This window comes from Rhinopithecus bieti, unplaced genomic scaffold (assembly GCF_001698545.2).
Source record: "Rhinopithecus bieti isolate Rb0 unplaced genomic scaffold, ASM169854v2 scaffold_2247, whole genome shotgun sequence".
NCBI lineage: Eukaryota > Metazoa > Chordata > Mammalia > Primates > Cercopithecidae > Rhinopithecus > Rhinopithecus bieti.
The window spans coordinates 1,282,191-1,303,761 of record NW_016803732.1 but is presented as its reverse complement, the minus strand read 5'-3'; the positions used below and the strand labels follow the sequence as shown (position 1 = coordinate 1,303,761).

The 21,571-nt window shown below is 39.8% G+C and overlaps 1 protein-coding gene across 1 annotated transcript in view; it reads right to left on the bottom strand.

Annotated features, from left to right (window-relative positions):
• The window catches only part of RNF17 (ring finger protein 17), a 117,199-nt gene extending 97,312 nt beyond the window's left edge, over positions 1 to 19,887 (bottom strand). The window contains 6 exon segments of the mRNA XM_017852282.1: positions 1,642 to 1,742; positions 4,179 to 4,259; positions 5,502 to 5,613; positions 8,930 to 9,021; positions 16,776 to 16,870; positions 19,709 to 19,887. Coding sequence (XP_017707771.1) covers positions 1,642 to 1,742; positions 4,179 to 4,259; positions 5,502 to 5,613; positions 8,930 to 9,021; positions 16,776 to 16,870; positions 19,709 to 19,838 — 611 coding nt within the window. The 5' untranslated portion in view covers positions 19,839 to 19,887.
• Between the last annotated feature and the right edge of the window lie 1,684 nt (positions 19,888 to 21,571).

Below are 21,571 nucleotides of genomic sequence, written 5' to 3'. Positions count from 1 at the left end.
AGGATGGTCTCGATCTCCTGACCTCGTGATCCGCCCGTCTCGGCCTCCCAAAGTGCTGGGATTACAGGCTTGAGCCACCGCGCCGGGCCGGAAATTTTTTTAAAAGCACTGATTTAAGAGTCAAATGGACAAATGGCATTACTAAATATATTCCCTTGAGAATGTTACAATTTTTTTATCTTATTTATTTATTTATTTATTTATTTTTGAGACAGAGTCTTGCTCTGTCACCCAGGCTGGAGTGCAGTGGCGCGATCTCGGCTCACTGCAAGCTCCACCTCCCAGGTTCACGCCCTTCTCCTGCCTCAGCCTCCCGAGTAGCTGGGACTACAGGCGCCTGCCACCACGTCCAGCTAATTTTTTGTATTTTTAGTAGACATGAGGTTTCACTGTGTTAGCCGGGGTGGTCTCGATCTCCTGACCTTGTGATCCGCCCGCCTCACCCTCCCAAAGTGCTGGCATTACAGGCGTGAGCCACTGCGCCTGGCCGAGCATGTTACAATTTTTAAGAGCTTGTTTCTTGAAATGCATAATGGAGGGAATATCTACTGTACCTCCGTCATGTGAGCAAAGATATGTCAAATGGCTTTCTAAATAGGTGATGAATATATAATTGTTTAAGGTATTTAGCAATGCCTATTAGGGTTCTGCTCTGCTGCAAAAAAGCACATGACTAAATGACAGAACTATGTATGAAAAATTATGTATTTTCCCAAGTATACATAATTTAGGTTATGAAAATCTTTTTCTGTGCTAACTGCTTTAAGTTAGAAGCTTATTTACTTTTTTGAGGTGGGGGTCTTGCTTTGTCATTCAGGCTGGAGTGTATTGGCAGGATCCCCACCTACTACAGACTTGATCTCTTGGGCTCAAGCAATCCTCCCACCTCAGCTTCCCACGTAGCTAGGACTACAGAAATGTGCACAATGCCCGGCTGATTTTTTTTTTTTTGTACAGATAGAGTCTGACTGTGTTGCCCAGACTGGTCTCAAACTCCTGAGCTCAAGGATCCTCCCATCTCAGCCTCTCAAAGTAGCTTAGACAGGATGATCACTGTGTAATCCTCCATGTGTAAGCCACCACACCCGGTCTAAGCTTCTTTTCTTTAACAGTTAACAGCTTCAGCTAGGCACGGTGCTGCACACCTGTAATCTCAGCACTTCAGGAGGCTGAGGCAGGATGATCTTGAGGCCAGGAGTTTGGGACCAGACTGGACAATGTAGTGAGAGCCCTGTCTCGGAAAACAAAACAACAACAACAAAACCACAAAAGCAGCTGAATGTGGTGGTGTGGGCCTGTAGTTCCAGCTACTTTGAAGGCTGAGGTGGGAGGTTCACTTCAGCCCAGGAGTCTGAAATTACAGTGAGCTATTATCACACCATTGCACCCCAGCCTCGGCAACAGAGCAAGACCGTCTCAAACAAACAACCATTAGCTTCAGCACCAGAAGGTAAATAGCCACAATTTTTAAAAGCTTACACATGATTTTCATTTTGAAGTTCTAAAGATCAGTCTGTAAGGACTACCAACTTCCAAGCTTGTTTAAAAGTTACCTGTGACTTCATTCTAAACAAAGAAATACAATGACAAGTTAACATCAGGAACTTCAGTTTCACTGAGTCTAGATTTTTAAGTTACTACCTGGCATCAAGAAAAGCCAAAAGTTGGTCAAACTGTTTCTCCACAACTTCTGCAACTCTTTCTCTCTCCTCTATCGTTTGCTTCTGCATGTGTTCAAGCGCCTGGAAAAAAAATAAGATGAAGACGTACCTTTGGAATTATTTTGTAGAAGTCGTAGAATTTTGAAAGTAAAAGGTACTTTTTAGACTCTTCAAAATAACACAAGAGGTAATTAGATAATAATATAAATAGAGTAAGTCACAAGGTTCAACTTTAAATTTTACTATTTGTAAGTAAGACCATATCTTTGTTTGTTTTACTGAGACAGGGTCTCACTTGGTTACCCAGGTTGGAGTGCAGTAGGCTGAACATAGCTCACTGCAACCTTGAACTCCGGGGCTGAAGGGATCCTCCTGCCTTGGCCTTCTGAGTAGCAATGACTACAGGCATACAGCTCCGTGTCCAACTAATTTTTTTTTGGCAGGGCGGAGGAACAAGGTCTCATTATGTTGCCCAGGGCGGTTCTGAACTCCTGGCCTCAAGTGATCCTCCTGCCTTGGCCTCCCAAAGCACTGGGATTACAGGTGTGAGCCACCCCACCTGGCCTTGCTGACATTTTCTACTGATAATACAGCAACAAGACCTAAAAAAAATCCACTGATGAGTGTCCTAAGTTTTTTTCTTATTCCTTTTCATCATTACAGGAAACAAGTCATTTTAAGTAGCTGAATTTCTCTTTGATAGGACTCCCTGGATTAAAAAAAAACCTTAGAAACCATACTTGAATTAAAATGTTTATTACACAATCTTAGTATTTTTGAAGTTTTAAGTACTGTTGCTTGGATCCATGACCCCTTCTTTCCTTCTGATTCTTCCAATTTAGAATGGGAATGTGGAATGTCTATCTATTCCTGTTTCACCAATGTATTTCAGAAGCAAGTAAGTTTTTGTCTCGTTTAACAGGCTCATAGTTGGAGAGGAATTTTGCCCTAGGAAGAATTGGATATCGAGTCTTCACCTATACATAACTTAGAAGGTGAGACTTTAATTTTTATTAATTTTTAATCTTTTTTTTTTTTTCTGAGACAGAGTTTTACTCTATCAACCAGGCTGAAATGCAGTGGCATGATCTTGGCTCACAGCAACCTCTGTCTCCCAGCTTCAAGCGATTCTTGTGCCTCACCCTCCCCAGTACCTAGAACTACAGGTGTGTGCCACCACACTTAGCTAATTTTTGAATTTGTAATAGAGATAGGGTTTAGCCATGTTGACCAGGCTGGTTTTGAACTCCTGACCTCAAGTGATCCGCCTGCCTTGGCTTCCAAAGTGCTGGGATCACAGGCGTACCCAAGTGAGCCGGCCCAGGTGAGATTTTTGTACTTATAATTGATGCTAGAATGCGTTAAACTTTTGGGGATGTCAGGATGGGGTGAATGTATCTTGTATTGAGAAGGACATGAATACTGAGGGCTAGAGAATACTCTATTTTCAGTTGGATTGTGTCCCCACTCTCCCAAATTCAGATGCTGAAGTCCTAACCTCCAGTTAATTTACCACTGATTTGCTCTTGAATACTTAGTACTTGAATAATTAGTACTATATCTGGTACTAATTATTGCTTATCACAGGTGACATTATTTTTTCCCCTTTTCTCTCAATGTTTTTTTCTCTCATAACTCTTCTATCTTATTACTTTTATCATGTATCTCATTCCTCTTGAGAAACGACTTTTGATAGTGACTTTTTTTTTTTTTTGAGACGGAGTCTCACTCTGTCGCCCAGGCTGGAGTGCAGTGGCCGGATCTCAGCTCACTGCAAGCTCCGCCTCCCGGGTTTTATGCCATTTTCCTGCCTCAGCCTCCCGAGTAGCTGGGACTACAGGCGCCCGCCACCTCGCCCGGCTAGGTTTTTTGTATTTTTTAGTAGAGATGGGGTTTCACCATGTTAGCCAGGATGGTCTCGATCTCCTGACCTCGTGATCCGCCCGTCTCGGCCTCCCAAAGTGCTGGGATTACAGGCTTGAGTCACCGCGCCCGGCCAAGAAACGACTTTTGATAGTGACTCTTAGCCAGTCGAAAATGTCTTGTCCTTCTATGCAAAAAAGCAGCCACAACATAATCAGCTATAACCTCTTGAACTCCTTAATTGTAAATTTTGTTGCTAGATGCTGAAGAACTTGTTTTGTGTCACCAAATGAGAGAGTCTCTTTTGGAAGGTGGAGTAGGGAGAAAGAGACTTTCTCACAAAAGGGGGATATAGCCAAACAATGAGCAAATGTTGAAAAGATAATCTGCAATGCTTCTGACACAAAATTCAGCTCACAGCAAGTAGAAGTCATAGTTCCTTATTAACGCTTGAATTTTATTAAGTTCCTAGCACAACAATGTTGCAAGACCAATTTTGGCAGGCCATGGGAAAAGTTTTCCATTCTTTTTTAAATTATCATGCTTAATAACTCAGTGCTAAGCTCTAACCTCAGTGGTAACATCTCCAAATGTACACACTTAAAGGGGACATGCTTCACTTCATGATAGAATTTAATCCTGCAAAGTGCTTACTTTTCCAGCAATGCTTAATTGTTCAAAATTATGATGTGCTGTATTCAACGCTTCATCAATTTCTTCTGCAGTGTTAGTGTCCTAAGAAGGGAGGGGAATCACATAGAAATATAAAACTAAAAAACAGATGCCTATATATATATATATATATTATAGTTGCAAAAAATTCAGGCTACCATTTTGGTTACAAAAGCAACATAGACTCACTACAGAAAAGTGAAAACAAGCAACAAAATGATATTCAATCCTTCTAACCTGGAGATAAAACCATTCATATTTTAGAGCTTTAGTCAGACGATTCCAGATTTTTTTCCTAAAGACTTTTTTTAATGGGATAATGCCCTGTAATCATCTTTTTAACTTAAAACTACCTTGAACAATGTATCATGGCAATACATGTATACATATAAAAATTATAGTTAAGGAAAACAAGATTATAATTTGACTCCATTAAGATTTACACTTGAAGGAAAAGTTAGCAAGATTAAAGTGCTTTCTCCCCTTCCCCAGCCCATTAATGATTATTATTTTTTTTTTTTTTGAGACAGAGTCTCACTGTCGCACAGGCTGGAGTGCAGTGGTGCTATCTCGACTTACTGCAACTTCTGCCTCCCAGGTTCAAGCGATTCTCATGCCTCAGGCTTGCAAGTAACTGGAATTACAGGTCTGTGCCACCACATCACCACATCCAGCTAATTTTTGTACTTTTAGTAGAGGTGGGGTTTCGCCATGTCTGCCAGGTTGGTCTTGAATTCCTGGCCTCAAGTGATCTGCCTGTCTTGGTCTCCCAAAGTGCTGGGATTACAGGCATAAGCCTCTGCGCTTGGCCTCCATTAATGATCTTAACACAAGAACTTAATACTTCACTCAACATCATTTTGGAGTTTGTTCTATTTCTAATCTTAATACATTAAAGTTATTAGCAGTAGATAAAAGGTAAAATTCAATCTTCGGCAATAACATTAACAACAACAAATGTAATTAGGCCTTTTGGTTGCCACTAAAATAAGTGAAAATCACATTTAAAATTTAAAACTTGTGCTCTATGTTTCACAGAACCTGGATTCAATAACTAGTTTCAAAGGGAAGAAGCTACACACAGTAAATATCAAGAACGCTGAAACAGAGTCAGTTAAAGGTAGAACTAGCTGCCTTGGAAGAAAAGAGAACTGTCTAAGCATGGAACAAGTAGGAGGGTGGGTTTACTTCTGCTACCTATAAACTTCCAAAAGAATCTATAATTATAGAAGAAGAAAGTTGAGCTACTAGAGACAAAGTCAAACGTTTGCCTTCGTCGTACTTCATGACCAACATTTTTCATACCAACATTACAGATGATGAGCTCACAACAGTACTGGGCGTGGAGGCTGAACGTTCTAAACCAGTAGTTAGCTGATCAGCAGTCTTCTTAAAGTCCTGAGAACAATTCTTTATCCTGAAAAGTATCAAGTGTATTATTTCATTTTTTGAGACAGGATCTTTCTCTGTCACCCAGGCTAGAGGGCAGTGGCACCATCATGGCTCATGGCAGCCTCGACTTCCCAGACTCCAGCGATCATCCCACCTCAGCCTCCCAAGTAGCTGGGATCACAGGCATGTGCCACCACACTCAGCTAACTTCTATATTTTTTGTAGAGATGAGATTTCAAAATGTTGCCCAGGCTGGTCTCAAAATCCTAAGCTCAAGCAATCCAACCGCCTCAGCCTCCCAAAGTGCTGGGATTACAGGGGTGAGCCACTGTGCCTGGCCCAAGTACATTATTTTAAATACCAACATTAACGTAATGGTTTTAATCTTCTATTCAGTTTTACCATGAAAATAACTCATATGACTTATAAGAACATGTACAGTGAATTAATTCCAAAAATAATGGCTTAAAGTATATATTGTATTTCAATTTCTTAATTACTGGTCCTTTCATGGTATTTTTTGGTACAAACGTTGATAATCACTGAAATGTGATAAGCTTATCAATTAAAGTAAGTGTTTATACATTCAAATGCCAGCTATTAAAAAGAAGGTACTTAACAAGTCTGGAGAATTAAAAAAAGGTAATGAATTTAACTAAGTAAGTTAATCGCAAAGAAAAAGTTTGGTGCATTCTCTAGTCTGTAGAAGCCAGAGTTTTATTTATTAATTTATCTATTTTAGAGATAGGGTCTCACTGTATTGGCCAGGCTGGTCTCGAACTCCTGGACTCAAGTGATCCTCCCGCCTCGGCCTCCCAAAGTGCTGCAATTAAAGGCATGAGCCATCATGTCCAGCTATTTTTATCTTTATATCACCATATTGGCTAGCACACAGTAACTAGTGTTTGCTGAGTTAATCATCAGCTTGCAGCCTATGGAAGAAACTATGATGTTTAAATGTTATTCTTACAGAGAAAAAATACTACACCAAATAATTTTTAAACATTCTATTCTCTGAAAAGTGAATATTCATGTTCTTAAAAATACGAGTGCATTAGCCCTGAGGATTCCATTATTGAATTCCTGTTTCAAAATATTAAAAACAAATCAGTAAAGAAATGAGTAAAGGATTACTATAATTCAAAAATATACAACCATTTAAAACCTAACTGTACCTTAGAGAACAGCAGTTTCTAAAATAGGTATAATTGACATAAATTTAATTTTTTAAATGGTTATTTGGAACAAATTTGGGTACTTTCTGGTTAAGATGGATTCATATACCTCTGAAAGTAAAATTTCACTTTGCAACTCTAACAGACATTATACGTATACAGATAAGAGTACAACCTGGTTTGACTCGCATCACGTGTCAGAAAATTTCACACAGAAGTGCAGATCTCGAGTTTGTCTTGAGAAAAAAAGATGTGGCAACATTGGGTTGGTCTTAACACATAATAATAATTGGCTACAGCTGAGTAGGAACTGCCTCCTTTGGAGGGGGTGAGCCCTCATCATCTACCATAATCCTCACCACTCATTGTTTAAACTCAGTCGATCTCACCCAATAAAAGTTATCTGCTTAATTCGTGTAGGTGTTCAAATTTGGGAACCCTAAATTTGATAAAACGGCTACTCCATGGGGACTCATACGATGAGCCAGAACGATTCTACAAGATTTATTCTAGTAACTCGACACAGATCTCATGGAGGAAGTGACCAGCGGTATAGGAGTTGGGAGCAGTACCGGTACTCAATAAACCTAGGTTTACATTCTGGTTCTGTGAATGACCAGCTGTCAGACTTTAGCTAAGTGGTTTTACCACCCAAGAAAACGGCTACAACCATTCTTTTGTTTTTTTCTAAGTACTCATTGAAGTCTGGAAAGAGAAGCTACAGTGGTAATGGGAAGTGCCAGGAATTCTAGACTGAATAATTTTGAATTTTAACTGAATACTTAATGAACAACTATAGCGTTAAGGAAGAGTCTGACAAGCAGCTACACAAAAGAACATGTGAATTAAATAAGGCAGCAGAAATGAAGATAGCTTATGGATATAGGAGATACTATGGAAGTCAATCTGCAGGAGGTGAAATGAATGCAATAGAAGGAACTGGGGTAATCTATAAATACTTGGTGCCATTAACAAAATTGGAAAGTTCCACGAGATTCTTCCTTGAAAGAATCCTACTTTTTATTTCTTGCACTGTCTACTTACCACATTAAATATGCTTTAAAAAGTTAAGTTATATACAAATTACCAACTGAGTACAGTTCCAGGAAATGGATCAGAAGATCCTTTAACACTTAAAAAGCTGCAAAAATCAAACATGTACTGTAATAAACATTACATGTTTACTCTGTGTCCCAAACCAGAGATATAAAGAGGAATAAAATGTGGTCCATTCTTTTAAAGGGGCTTACAGACTAGCAGGGAAAGACATACAGAAGCATTAATAATTAGGTGAAATAATCAGTAACATAGGTACTAATCTCTAGCTGGGTGTATTTTTAAAAAATTACTAATTCAAAAAGAGAATCTATTAATGCATACACATGTAAAGGTTTATACAAGAATGGGAAAATGAATGAAAGAACCCCAAAGGTATTATTTTTCTTTTTATAAATCACTTCTCAAACCAACCCTTCACAAAGTCTTCCATTGTGCTATACTTGCACTACTTTTAAGAATCAAGGCAAGCTGGGTGCAGTGGCTCACGGCTGTAATCCCAGCACTTTGAGAGGCTGAGGCAGAAGGATCACTTAAAGTCAGGAGTTTGAGACCAGCTTGGGCAACACAATGAGACTCCACGTCTACAAAAAAATTTAAAAACTGGCTGTGCATGGCGGTGCATGCCTGCAGTTCTAGATACTCCAGAGGCTGAGGTGAGAGGCTAGCCTGAGCCCAGGAGTCTGAGGCTGCAGTGAGCCATGATCAAAACCACTGCACTCCAGCCTGGGTGACAGAGTGAGACCCTGTCTCTAAAAAAACTTAGAACTCTAAAAATTTTTAAAAAGAATCAAGAGAGAACTAAGTTACTTTTTTTTCTCTATAACTTCCTTTCATCCAGCACAAGTAACTTTAGCCAGTATACTCTCAGCCTTTCTTGATGTGGTAATCATTAACATTCTTTCTTTCTTTAAATAAGGACAAACAAATGTTTCTTCTTTAAAGAGCTGGAGTCTCCATTCCACTGACAGCTAAGATGAAGTATGAACTTAAAGAGCATTCCATAAACAGTAGGTTAGAAATGCAGATTTAAGAATGACATTTTATCAATAATTCCAAAACTATTTCAGTAACACATTTAATACTCAAATAAGTACACATGGAACATACGTTTTAGGCTGCCGTTTTTCCATTACGGAGTCTTCTTTAACATATCCAGCCATTGGATAGCAGCCTTGTCTAGTATTTACAGCTGTAGCAACCTTAGGACAAAATAAGGGTTTAAAAAAAATTTAATCCAATAAATTCTGTTTATCCAGAACCTAAACAATTATTTCAGTGTGCTGTTCATAAAGTTAATGATAACCTTAAGATCCTGAAATTCCCTGTAAATTAAGGAGAAAACTGTGCTTATATGAGGTTTTGACCCATTTTAATTTTTGGAAGCAATCAGGAATTAGTTAATTAAGCTTAGTCAATTAATTGATAATCAATTATTAATTTTTAGTTAATTGACCAAAACACTTCATTCTACCATAACTCTAAAGCAAATACTAGCTATACTTTCAATTTTACTTTAAAAATTTTAGGCCAGGCATGAGGGCACACGCTTGTAATCCCGGCACTTTGGGAGGCCGAGGCGGGTGGATCACCTGAGATCAGGAGTTCAACACCAGCCTGGCCAACATGGCAAAACCCTGTCTCCCACAAAAAATACAAAACTTAGCCAGGCATGGTGGCGGGCACCTGTAATCCCAGCTACTCGGGAGGCTGAGGCAGGAGAATCACTTGAACCTGGAGGGGCAGGGTACGGAGGTTGCAGTGAGCTGAGAGTGCACCACTGCACTCCAGCCTGGGTGAAAGAGAGAGACTCTACTTCAAAAAAAAGTAATAAAAATTAATAATATATGTTCAAAACTCTAAACTATTTAAAACTTTTTTTTTTTTTTTTTTTTAGACGGAGTCTCACTCTGTCTTCAGAAGGCAGTAATTCTTTTGTTTGTTTGTTTTTGAGATGGAGTCTCGCTCTGTCACCCAGGCTGGAGTGCAGTGGCGTGATCTCGGCTCACTGCAAGCTCCGCCTCCCGGATTCATGCCATTCTCCCACCTCAGCCTCCCGAGTAGCTGGGACTACAGGCGCCCGCCACTATGCCCAGCTAATTTTTTTGTATTTTTTGTAGAGACGGGGTTTCACTGTGTTAGCCAGGATGGTCTTGATCTCCTGACCTCGTGATTCGCCCATCTCAGCCTCCCAAAGTGCTGGGATTACAGGCTTGAGCGCCCGGCCAATTTAAAACTTTTTTAATCATGTGGTTCGATAGAATTCCTAAAGTCCACTGTGACTCGCAGACACTAGATGAAGAAAAATCCCTGCTCGAGACAGTGTTCAAGTAAAATGCAGTTAGAAATGGAAGAAAATTAGATAGTTCATGGTTGACTTTTTTCTCAGAACAGTTTTGTTATGTTCATTTATTTGAGGCCCTGTGGTCTCCGATTTTTTTCCACATATTTTAAAAGCCACTCAGATCATGAACTGATACCTGAAAGAAAAATGAAGTAGGCAGAAGGAAATGCAACATCATTCTTTGGGTGCCTAAGTCCTATATACTGGGCAAACTATCTCATTGAAACCTCACAATACAATACAAGAAAGAAAGGAAAGGAAATTGAAGTAAAGCTGAAGTATGTCCTTTATCTTCACTCAGTAAATTAAAGGATAAGCCAGATGTTAAACTATCTTTTTCTTTCTTTAAAATTTTAGATTCAGGGGGTACGTGTACAGGTTTGTGGCAAGGGTGTAGGGCATGATGCTAAGGTCTGGGCTTCTGTTGATCCCATGACCCAAACAGTGAGCACAGAACCCAACAGAAAGTTTTTCTGCCCTTGCCTCCCTTCCTCTCTCTAGTAGTCCCCAGTGTCTATTGTTTCCATGTTTATGTCCATGTATGGCCAATGTTTAGCTCCCACTTGTAAGTGAAAATGTGGTACTTTTCTGTTTCTGCATTAATTTGCTTAGGATAATGGCCTTCAGCTGCATTCATGTTGCTGTAAACGACATTATTTCATTCTTTTTAATGGCTGCATAGTATTCTGTGGTGTATATGTACAACATTTTCTTTATTCAACCCACCAATGATGGGACACGTAGGCTGATTCCATGTATTTGCTATTGTGAATGATACTGTGATAACCATATGAGTACACGTATCTTTTTGGTAGAATAATTTATTTTCCTTTGGGTATATACCCAGTAATGGAAGTACTGAGTCAAATGGTTGTTCTATTGGTTCTTTGAGAAATCTCCAAACTGCTTTCCACAGGGGCTGATTTGCATTCCCATCAACAGTCTATAAGCATTCTCTTTTCTCCATAACCTTGACAACATCTGTTAGTTTTCGACTTTTTAATAATAGCCATTCTGCTGTGAGATGGTATCTCATTGTGGTTTTGATTTGCATTTCTCTGATAAGTGATGTGAGCATTTTGTCATATTTATTGTCTGCTTGTATGTCTTTTAAGAAGTGTCTGTTCATGTCCTTTAGCCCACTTTTTAATGGGGTTATCTGTTTCTTTTCCTGTTATTTAAGAAAATTTAACAAGAAAACTATAAGCTGTAAGTAAAGAAAACCTTAAAAAAAAAATCGCACCTGGCTAGAGGTCATAAAACAAGAACAAAAAAAATGGAGAATCATACCAGGTTCCTGGAGACAAAGACTGAATGTCCTAACATCATCTAACATGAAATTAATACAATTCTAAAATACATATGGAAAAATATATTCTACAAAACTACAAAACTTTAACATATAATTCACCATAAATTTATTCCACCAATTAATAAGGCTATTATAATGCTACTGTAATAATTAAAACACTAGATGCCAGCATAATAAATCAGTAGAACAAAGCCTTGAAACAGACCCAACTCTCTATGAGAACTTAATATAGAATACAAGTGAGATTTCAATTAAATGGAAGAAAGATTACTCAATAAAAGGTATGACAAAATCAGCCAATCATTCTGAAGAATAAAGGTATACCCGCACCTTACATCACATAAAATATAAAATAATTAAACATATACCTCCCTCCCTTTTTTTTTTTCTTCAGATGGAGTTGCGCTCTTGTTGCCCAGGCTGGAGTGCAATAGTGTGATCTCGACTCACTGCAACCTCCGCCTCCTGGGTTCAAGCGATTCTCTTGCCTCAGCCTCCCAAGTATCTGGGATTACAGGCATGCACGACCATGCCCAGCTAATTTGGTATTTTTAGTAGAGATGGGGTTTCTCCATGTTGGTCAGGCTGTTCTTGACTCCCGACCTCATGTGATCCACCCACCTCAGCCTCCCAAAGTGCTGGGATTACAGGCATGAGCTTGGCCAACATACACTTTTTTAAAAAAACGTAAGTATTGAAGATATATATATAACTTTGAGTTAGGAAGGTCTGCCTAGTCAGAAAAAAAAAAAAAAGCCCACCTAGAATTCATGAAGCAGGGGTAAAAATGACTAGTTAAGAAACATTTCTGAATGGCTAAATGCAATAAAATCAAAAGTGAGAGGCTGGGAGAAAATCGTTACACAGGATGAAATGTTTATATTGCTATCACATAAAGTACTCTCACAACTTAGGAAAAAGACAGGCTGGATACAGTGGTTAACACCTGTAATCTCAGCACGTTGGGAGGCTAAAGCAGGACCAGCCTAGGCAACATAGCAAGGATCCACCTCTTCCAAAAAAAACACAAAAAAATTATCTGGGTGCAGTGGTACTCCCCTGTAGTCCCAGCTACTACTGGGCTGGTTGAGGTAGGAGGACTGCTTCAGCTGGAGAGGTTGAGGTTACAGTGAGCTGTGATCACATCACTGCACTCCAGTCTGGGCAACAGAGCAAGACCCTGTCTCCAGAAAAAGCAAACAACAAACAAGTTAGGAAAAAGACAATTCAAAAGGAAAAGATTCAAAGGATCTGAAAAGATCTGTTAAAGATCCACACAGAAAAGGCACTGATAAGTCAAACATACGAAAAGTTGCTCAACTTCATTGGTCATGAGGGAATTACAATTTACAACAAGGAAACAGCCATTTTTTTCACATCAAATTGCCAAAACACTAAAACAAATATAACAAGCCCAAAATATGAATTTATTTTGGAGTTAGAAATTATAGAATCTACTGATGGAGGTGAGGCTGAGGAATTGTACATAACTATAGTGAAAAATTTTTTAAACTAAATGTTTATCAATAAAGAGATTAGTTAAGAAAATTATAGTGTTTATTTTCATGAGAATAGATGAATGTTGCTAAAAGAAACAAAGTAGACTATTAATTGTTATAGTCTCCCATTTTTGTGAAATATACATCTTTGGTGGGGAAGAGGATGTTCTTTCAAGGTTTCAAGTATTATGTACTTAAAACCATCGACTTGTGGCCATGTATTATTAATTTGGTTACTTTTAACAAATCTCACTGAACTGAATGGTATTTTAAGTCCCTTTTCCCAAAAAATTGGGGTTTAAAAACTTAATTTCTATATACCTCCTAGTTCATTACACTTTGGCTTGGTATTTCATAATAAGAGGTTAATGCTATTATCAGCGGATTTGATTCAGGACATTTCTTCCAGATAGTTTAGGAAAGTATTGAATACAACTGATTTAAAAGATTTTAAGTAAAAACTGCAGAAAGACTTTTAACTTGCAACATATATAATAAAGGTTTTCTTTTACCCCTATAGCTTGTCATTTAAATTTTATTTATGATGGTGTTTTGCCTGCTTTTGTTGCTCGTAAATGAGAAACTCTGCTCAAATTTAACAAGCATTTATTCTACAGTTTCTGATTTCTATTTGATACGCTTAGCAATGCTTTCCTATCCAAGATTATACAATTATCTGTATTTCTTTCTAGTTTATATTTCTAATTGTTATATTATTAATATTTCCAATCATGGGATTTTAGTATATGTTAATTATCTATTGATTGGATGATTTATCCTTTCTTCATGGCCCAATGTATTTTAGACTCAGGTCCAAAAGTTAACAAAATGCCAGCATTTCTTTTTTTTTTTTTTTTTTTTTTTTGAGACGGAGTCTCGCTCTGTCGCCCAGGCTGGAGTGCAGTGGCGCGATCTCAGCTCACTGCAGCCCCCGCCCCCCGGGTTCCCGCCATTCTCCCGCCTCAGCCTCCGAGTAGCTGGGACTACAGGCGCCCGCCACCGCGCCCGGCTAGTTTTTTGTATTTTTAGTAGAGACGGGGTTTCACCGTGTTAGCCAGGATGGTCTCGATCTCCTGACCTCGTGATCCACCTGCCTCGGCCTCCCAAAGTGCTGGGATTACAGGCTTGAGCCACCGCGCCCAGCCAAAATGCCAGTATTTCTAAAATAGCACCTAGGTATAATCCTATCCTTGAATAAAATCTGTCATTTTGCTGTGCAAAATTATAAAAAGATTAACCATTAACATCAATCAATAGCAGAGAAGGGATGTTATCAAAAACCATTCAACGATCAAAATAAAGACTGTCAAATAAAAGGACATTCGCCCAAACTCCGAAATAAGAACAAAAGGATACCTATTAATCTTGAATGGATTTTAGGCTTATGTTTGAAGTAAACAGCATTACCTAGGCGTTCGAAGTTAAAGATGAATTATAAGTCTAATGTGAATACAAGAATCTAAATCTTACTTTTTTGGGGAAGATACCTCATTCAAATGTAATAAATTACATTCCTCAAATATTCCATAAATTCAGACTTCACTAAATTTAAACTAGATTCTTCCATTCTCTGAATACCTTATTCCAAATAAATATTAGGTAATAATACAAATCTAAAGTTTAAAAAGAGTGGTAACAATTTCAGGAAGGTTTCTTGAATGACTTCTTTTAATAGGGCCCAGCTCACCAGTGTGTCTGAAGAATGTGAATATAGTCACTTGTCAATTACCTGGGCTAACAGTAGATGGGTGAGGGGATGAGGGAATAAGAACGGAAGATGGGACAGGTCACTTACCTCTAAAAGTAAAAGGTTCTTAGAACAAAACTAGTCAATGATACAAAACAGATTTATCACAACTTTAAAATCAAAATTAGTATTTGAAACACACTATAAACACTCCTACACATTATCCAAAATCCCAAAAATAATACAAGTATAATGATTTAAGAATATTAAATGTGAAATCATTTGCCAAGTCTTTTTTTTTTCTTTTAATATTAGAACAGGACGGATATGGACACAGACAGTTCTAGCTGCCTCCTCCTTTCCTTTCCCTTCACTTATTCTTCACCCACAAGACTGAATCCATCAGGGATCTACCACCACAATCACAGGAGGGGGGTTCACTACGTCTTAACCATATAGCCAGCCACGTCTAAGGAGCCCCATGTCAAAAAAAAAAAGGAAGAGGTTAGGAATTTCCCACAAAACAGGCAGCTTCTAATATGTAATTTTTGGTTACAATTTAAACTTTCATTAATTACAATATATGGTTTGGGTTTTTTTAAACCATATTTAAGCTGCAAGCCAGTTCATTCAAACCTAAACAATGAAGGGTTATTTTAGTAGTCTAGAAGCTTAGAGAGAACTTTTACATAATTCAGATTTGATTCTTAGCAATCCTAGGAGGTAAGACAGTATTATATTCATCTCACAAATGAGGAAACCCAGCCTAGATTGACAGAATGAGAACTGCATTCTAGGTCTCGTGCCTCCATAGGGTCTGCCACACTTCCACAGAAAACAAATGATACAAAGCCTTATCACCTGATTTATCCAGTAAAACATTAAGAATTTACAGCTTGGCCGGGCGCGGTGGCTCACGCCTATAATCCCAGCACTTTGGGAGGCCAAGGTGGGCTGATCACGAGGTCAGGAGATCGAGACCATACTGGCTAACACGGTGAAACCCCCTCTCAACTAAAATACTAAAAATTAGCCACGCGTGGTGGCACACACCTGTAGTCCCAGCTACTCGGGAGGCTGAGATAGGAGAATCACTTGAACCTGGGAGGTGGAGGTTGCAGTGAGCCAAGATTGGGTCACTGCACTCCAGCCTGGAGGACAGAGTGAGACTCCGACTCAAAAAAAAAAAAAAAAGAATTTACAGCTTGAGTCAACTTTCCAGGAACATACTATATAAACTGAACTACACTTATAAGTGTATTAAATGAATAGGAGATCAAGTAAATTGCATTTTACATCCTTAATTTGATCTCATTCTTATGGACAGATTTTAGTTTTAATGGAATTGGTTTTTAGTGCTTCTGAAGTAAAAATTTTAGGCAGTAGTTTTGCTTCTCTACCTTGTTATAGAATGGCATCTCCACAAATGTATATTTGATGACATACAAAGGTTGAGGGGCAGGCAGAGTTCAAAATTTGTTGCATGGATTCGTGGGTAAAACAGAGGCTAGGGTTTTTAAAGGAATATACTCCATTAAAATAAACAAAAGACATAATTTTCCACAGAAGTCGCCAAAGAATAAAATATGTAGGCCGATAAGTGTATGACTTTAGCCTTTTATTTTCCTCGTCACTTTAAACAATTATAAAATGGATAGAAAAGTTTCATCTTTTGTTAGGTTTCTTTGCTTAAAGATTCAGCAGCAAAATACAAGTTTTTAGTTTTTTGTTTTGTTTTTTTTTGAGACGGAGTCTTGCTCTGTCGCCAGACTGGAGCGCAGTGGTGCAATCCTAGCTCACTGCAGCCTCCACCTCCCAGGTTCAAGCGATTCTCCTGCTTCAGGCTACCAAGTAGCTGGGACTACAGGTGTGAGCCACCAGGCCCAGCTAATTTTTGTATTTTAAATAGAGACGGGTTTCCCCATGTTGGCCAGGATGGTCTCGATCTCTTGATCTGCCCGCCTCAGCCTCCAGAAGTGCTGGGGTTACAGGCGGCAGCCACCATGCCCAGCCAAGTTTTTAATTTCTAACTAGAAGCATGTTTTACTACTGTAGTATTTTTACCATTAACATTAGGTTGTGATATGTTTCATCTGAAAAATTATAAAACTTACCTCACAAACAGGGCATACAATTGTGGTGCATTCTTCAGTCATTAACAAGCATAGTTCACAAAAAGCATGTCCACATTGAAGTTCACAGTGGTGACCTATTCATGAAATTCTTAATTATTATTTTGATGACTATTATTATTGCAACAGGGTCTTGCTCTGTTGCCCAGGCTGGAGTGCAGTGGCACCAGCTCACTGCAGCCTCCACCTCTAGGGCTCAAGGGATCCTCCTACTTCAGCTTCCCAAGTAGCTGGGACTACAGGTGTGTCCCAATACACCCAGCTAATTTTACTGATGAAATTCTACTGTGATTAAACTGCCCACGGTGTGTTAATGTTGAATGGGCAATACTGATCAAAGGGAAATTCAAAGGGGATCCTACTGTACAGGAAAAGATACCTACTATAGTTTGAAATGGTTGACTTATTGAATATAAATCAGAAGTAACCAACTATTCAGGTCAGGAGGAAGAAAATCAAGAAGAAAACCAAGAAGAGCTATGTAATAGCAACTGCATTAATTCAGATAGCTATTTTGTACCTAGAATACTTTGAATCTGCCATATCTTACAATTATACAAAGTGCTCTGACACATTTTATTTGTTACTTGTAAATATCACAGTTAAGTGGGCTAGAGATGAAATAGCATTTTGGAGATTTGGTTAACTAAATGGTATAATCCAGACTCCAATCTAGTTCTGTTTCCAAGCCTAACATTCTTTCTGACTGACCACACTGCCACCTCCTACTTTATATTTCCCATCCTGTGAAGAGGTCAAGAAGGGCCAAAACGGTGGCCAAAATGAGACACTGGCAAGACTGTGCTCTTAGAATTACTTAAGACATTGGCAAGGCCAGAAGCCAGATGCTACTATTATCACACACCCACAACTCACATTTTCACAAACTTAGCATTTATGAAAGGAAATATCATAACTTGATTGAAAACCTAATATCATGATTAAATGCTCTAAGAATTTGAAGTTTATAATAAACAACATTTGTTTTAGCTACATAATTTCAAAAGGCTGTCATTTTTTAAGTTTTGCAAGAAAACAAAAAGGGAAAAAAGCTAGATAAAAATCAGTCATCTTTTACTAGCAAAATAATTACCGAGTTCTTGCTGAATTATAATAATTGCATTAATTTTATTTATTTATTCATTCATTCATTCTGAGACGGACCACGATCTCGGTTCACTGTCAACTCCGCCTCCTGAGTTCATGCCATTCTCCTGCCTGGGCCTCCGGAGTAGCTGAGATTACAGGTGTGCGCCAGCATGCCTAGCTAATTTTTTTGTATTTTTAGTAAAGATGGGGTTTCCCCATGTTACCCAGGGTGGTCTTGATCTCCTGACCTCAAGTGATCCACCCACCTAGGCCTCCCAAAGTGCTGGAACTACAGGCGTGAGCCACTGTGCCCGGCCTCGCATTTATTTTATTTTTTAAAAAACTTTACAAGTTTCCCACCCAACTGAAATACCTGAAACTTGCTTACAACCATGGTACATTTTAAAGCCCTATTTAACTTCCAGAGATAACATCGCCAAAGAAATAAAAACACTTATCTGTTACTATAAAATTTCTGATACTGAATAACTCAAAATAACTTGTGGTATATTACACCTGAAAAAGCACTTTCAGGATTCTATACACATAACCACTACTTTTCCAACTTCGTTTTTCAAAGCATTATAATACTAATGTATGAAAGAAGTACTCATTTTAAAAGGTTGTGTTCTAGAACTTTATTCCATAATTCTAATTTCATTCAAAAATGGAGATTTTCTACGTAACAGTAGCAGTGATCTAAACCCCAAGTAGGAGAAACTTGGTTCTCCACTGAAATCACAACTTTTTCTGCAGAGGCTCACATCTCTGAGTCCATCTTGACAAGAATGAGAAAACTGATCGAATGACCCTAACTTTTAAAGTATAAACAATTACACCAGGTAATACGAATTTTCAGTAGCTCCAGGTATTTTAAGTTACATTAAAATAACTTGAACCAGCTGGGCGCGGTGGCTCACGCCTGTAATCCCAGCACTTTGGGAGGCCGAGATTGGCGGATCACCAGGTCAGGAGATCGAGACCATCCTGGCTAACACAGTGAAACCCTTTGTCTACTAAATATACAAAAAATTAGCTGGGCGTAGTGGCGGGAGCCTGTACTCCCAGCTATTCGGGAGGCTGAGGCAGGAGAATGGCGTGAACCCGGGAGGCGCAACTTTCAGTGAGCAGAGATCGCGCCACTGCACTCCAGCCTGGGTGACAGAGCAAAACTCCGTCTCAAAGAAAAAAAAAGACTAATAAAAAAATAAATAACTTCAACCTGTGATCACTTGAGTAGATTATAGATGAACAGACCAATAGTAATGCAGTGTATTTTTCCCTTCACGTATAAAGATACACACACAAACACAAGGTGCACAAACAGTGCTTTAGGCCAACGTGAGCCATAATGTAAAAAACAAACAAACAAAACCCCACAGAAACAAAAAAATGCTAACAACAAAATCCAAAACCATTTCACAGTGGTCTACTTGTTACTGCTACAACAAAAACCACACAAGAAAATCAACTTTCATTCCTTCTTCATGACAAAACAATGGGCTACAATTTACGTCTACTTTTGCATGAACCCGCTAACCTGCCGTGTGAGGGGTAGATTAAAGCCACCCAGGCCCCCATCCTCCCGGCTGGAGGGTCGATGAGGCCTGGATGGGGTTGTGGAGAAAGCCGTGAAAGGTGCCAGGTGCCGTCCTAACCAACCCACACACGGCCCTTTTGGGGCAGCTGCAGGAGGCCTGTGACGCAGTTTCCGGGACACCAGGATTGGATGCAGCTGAGCAAGCCTCACGCGCCCACCAGCCCCCCTGGCCCCCAGCCCTCCCTCCAGGCTGCCTCCCCGCTAGGTGGGCCCTTGGGTTCCTCACCGGATGCTCTGGATACCCTCCTTCCACACCTGGTGCACTGGATTTCAGGGGCACCCCAGTGCTGACCCTTCCTTCCCATCCGCTGATAGGCAGACCGAGAAGTCCCAGGCTTCGAAGGCTCTGCCGCCATCGTTGTCTCCTTCTTCTTCTGGAACAACCGCCGAGTGCTAGTCCCGGCAGCCCTCGCGGCTGCAACCAATCATTGGAGGCCAGCACCTGCAGCTAGCCAAACAGTGGGCCGGGAGATTAAAGCCCGCCCCCAAGCTTGCTCCTGATGGGGCTGGGGCTGTTTTCCGTTATCCTGGGAGGTACCACTCCTAGAAGGGGCGCCTTGTGGCCGTTAAGGGCAGTTCACTTTTACATTCTACCCGAAGAGTCACCACTTTAGCGCCTTTAGTCATCACAAATTAAAATGTCGCATAGTATTACTTACATTGTGAGTGACTTTCTAAATAATAATCATCTATATTGAAGCAGTCCCCTTTGCCTATTATGTGTCAGGGCCAGAAGCCCTAAACCTGTGTGCTGGGGGCATCCAGGGCTTGGCTAATAGGAGCTGGAGTGGAGAAGCTAATCAGTAGCCATTGCTGGGGTAGATGCAGTGAACGCTTTCAAATTAAGGAGTGCTCATCATTACTAACTGCTGTCGAGCCTAGTAACATACAAGGCAGAGTGCCAAGAGTGGTTGGGGATGCTAAGAATTTATGAACTAACAGGTTTCTGCTTGAGAGGTATATAACTCCATTTAAAAAAAAACCAGTAACTTCCGCCAAAATAGCTAAGTGTTATACGCCTGACGTGTATTAGAGATAATAAGAATTACTGCCTTCTGGGCCGGGCACGGTAGCTTACGCCTGTAATCCCAGCCCTTTGGGAGGCCCAGGCAGGCGGATCACGAGGTCAGGAGATCAAGACCATCCTGGCTAACATGGTGAAACCCCGTCTCTACTAAAAATAAAAAAAATAATAAAAATTAGCCAGGAGTGGCGGTGGGCGCCTGTAGTCCCAGCTACTCAGGAAGCTGAGGCAGGAGAATGGCGTGAACCCGGGAGGCGGAGCTTGCAGTGAGCTGAGATCGCGCCACTGCGCTCCAGCCTGGGCCACAGAGCGAGACTCCGTCTCAAAAACAAACAAACAGAAGGATTACTGCCTTCTGAAGAAATGAAGTCAGTATGGTCTACGGTGGTATGAAAAGTCTTCCTAGAGGATATAGGGTTTGCATTAGACCTTACAACCTAGGTAGTACTTACAGGAGTAAACAAGAAATAAGGGATTCGAAGAATAAAGACCACATCAGCGAGGGAAGGTAGATGCGAGGGAAGGTAGATGGAAGACACAGTGGCTTCTTGAGAATTTAAAGACCATTTAGCCAGAGTATGAGTTTCCTTAAAGTAAGCTTCTTTGGAGAGGTATGTCAGGGAAGAATTTCAGAGAATCTCGAGTGTCAGGCTGAGGAGTTTGAACTTTACTCTTTAAGCAGTAGAGTGCATGACACGTTTTGTGAGCAAGGAATGAAGTAATCTGGTAGAAAGGTGGCAGGTGTATTTCAAACAAAACGCCTGGAGGTGGCACAGTTGCCTTTTGCTGCTAAGAATAAAGCCTGCCCATATTCCTCATTTTCTTTTTTTTTTTCTTTTTTCTTTTTTTTAAGACGGAGTTTGCTCTGTCGCCCAGGCTGGAGTGCAGTGGTGCAATCTCAGCTCACTGCAAGCTCCGCCTCCCGGGTTCACGCCATTCTCCTGCCTCAGCCTCCCCAGTAGTTGGGACTACAGGCACCAGCCACCACATCTGGCTAATTTTTTTTTCTTTTTCTTTTTCTTTTTCTTTTTTTTTTTTTTTTTTTTTTTTTTTTTTTTTTTTTTT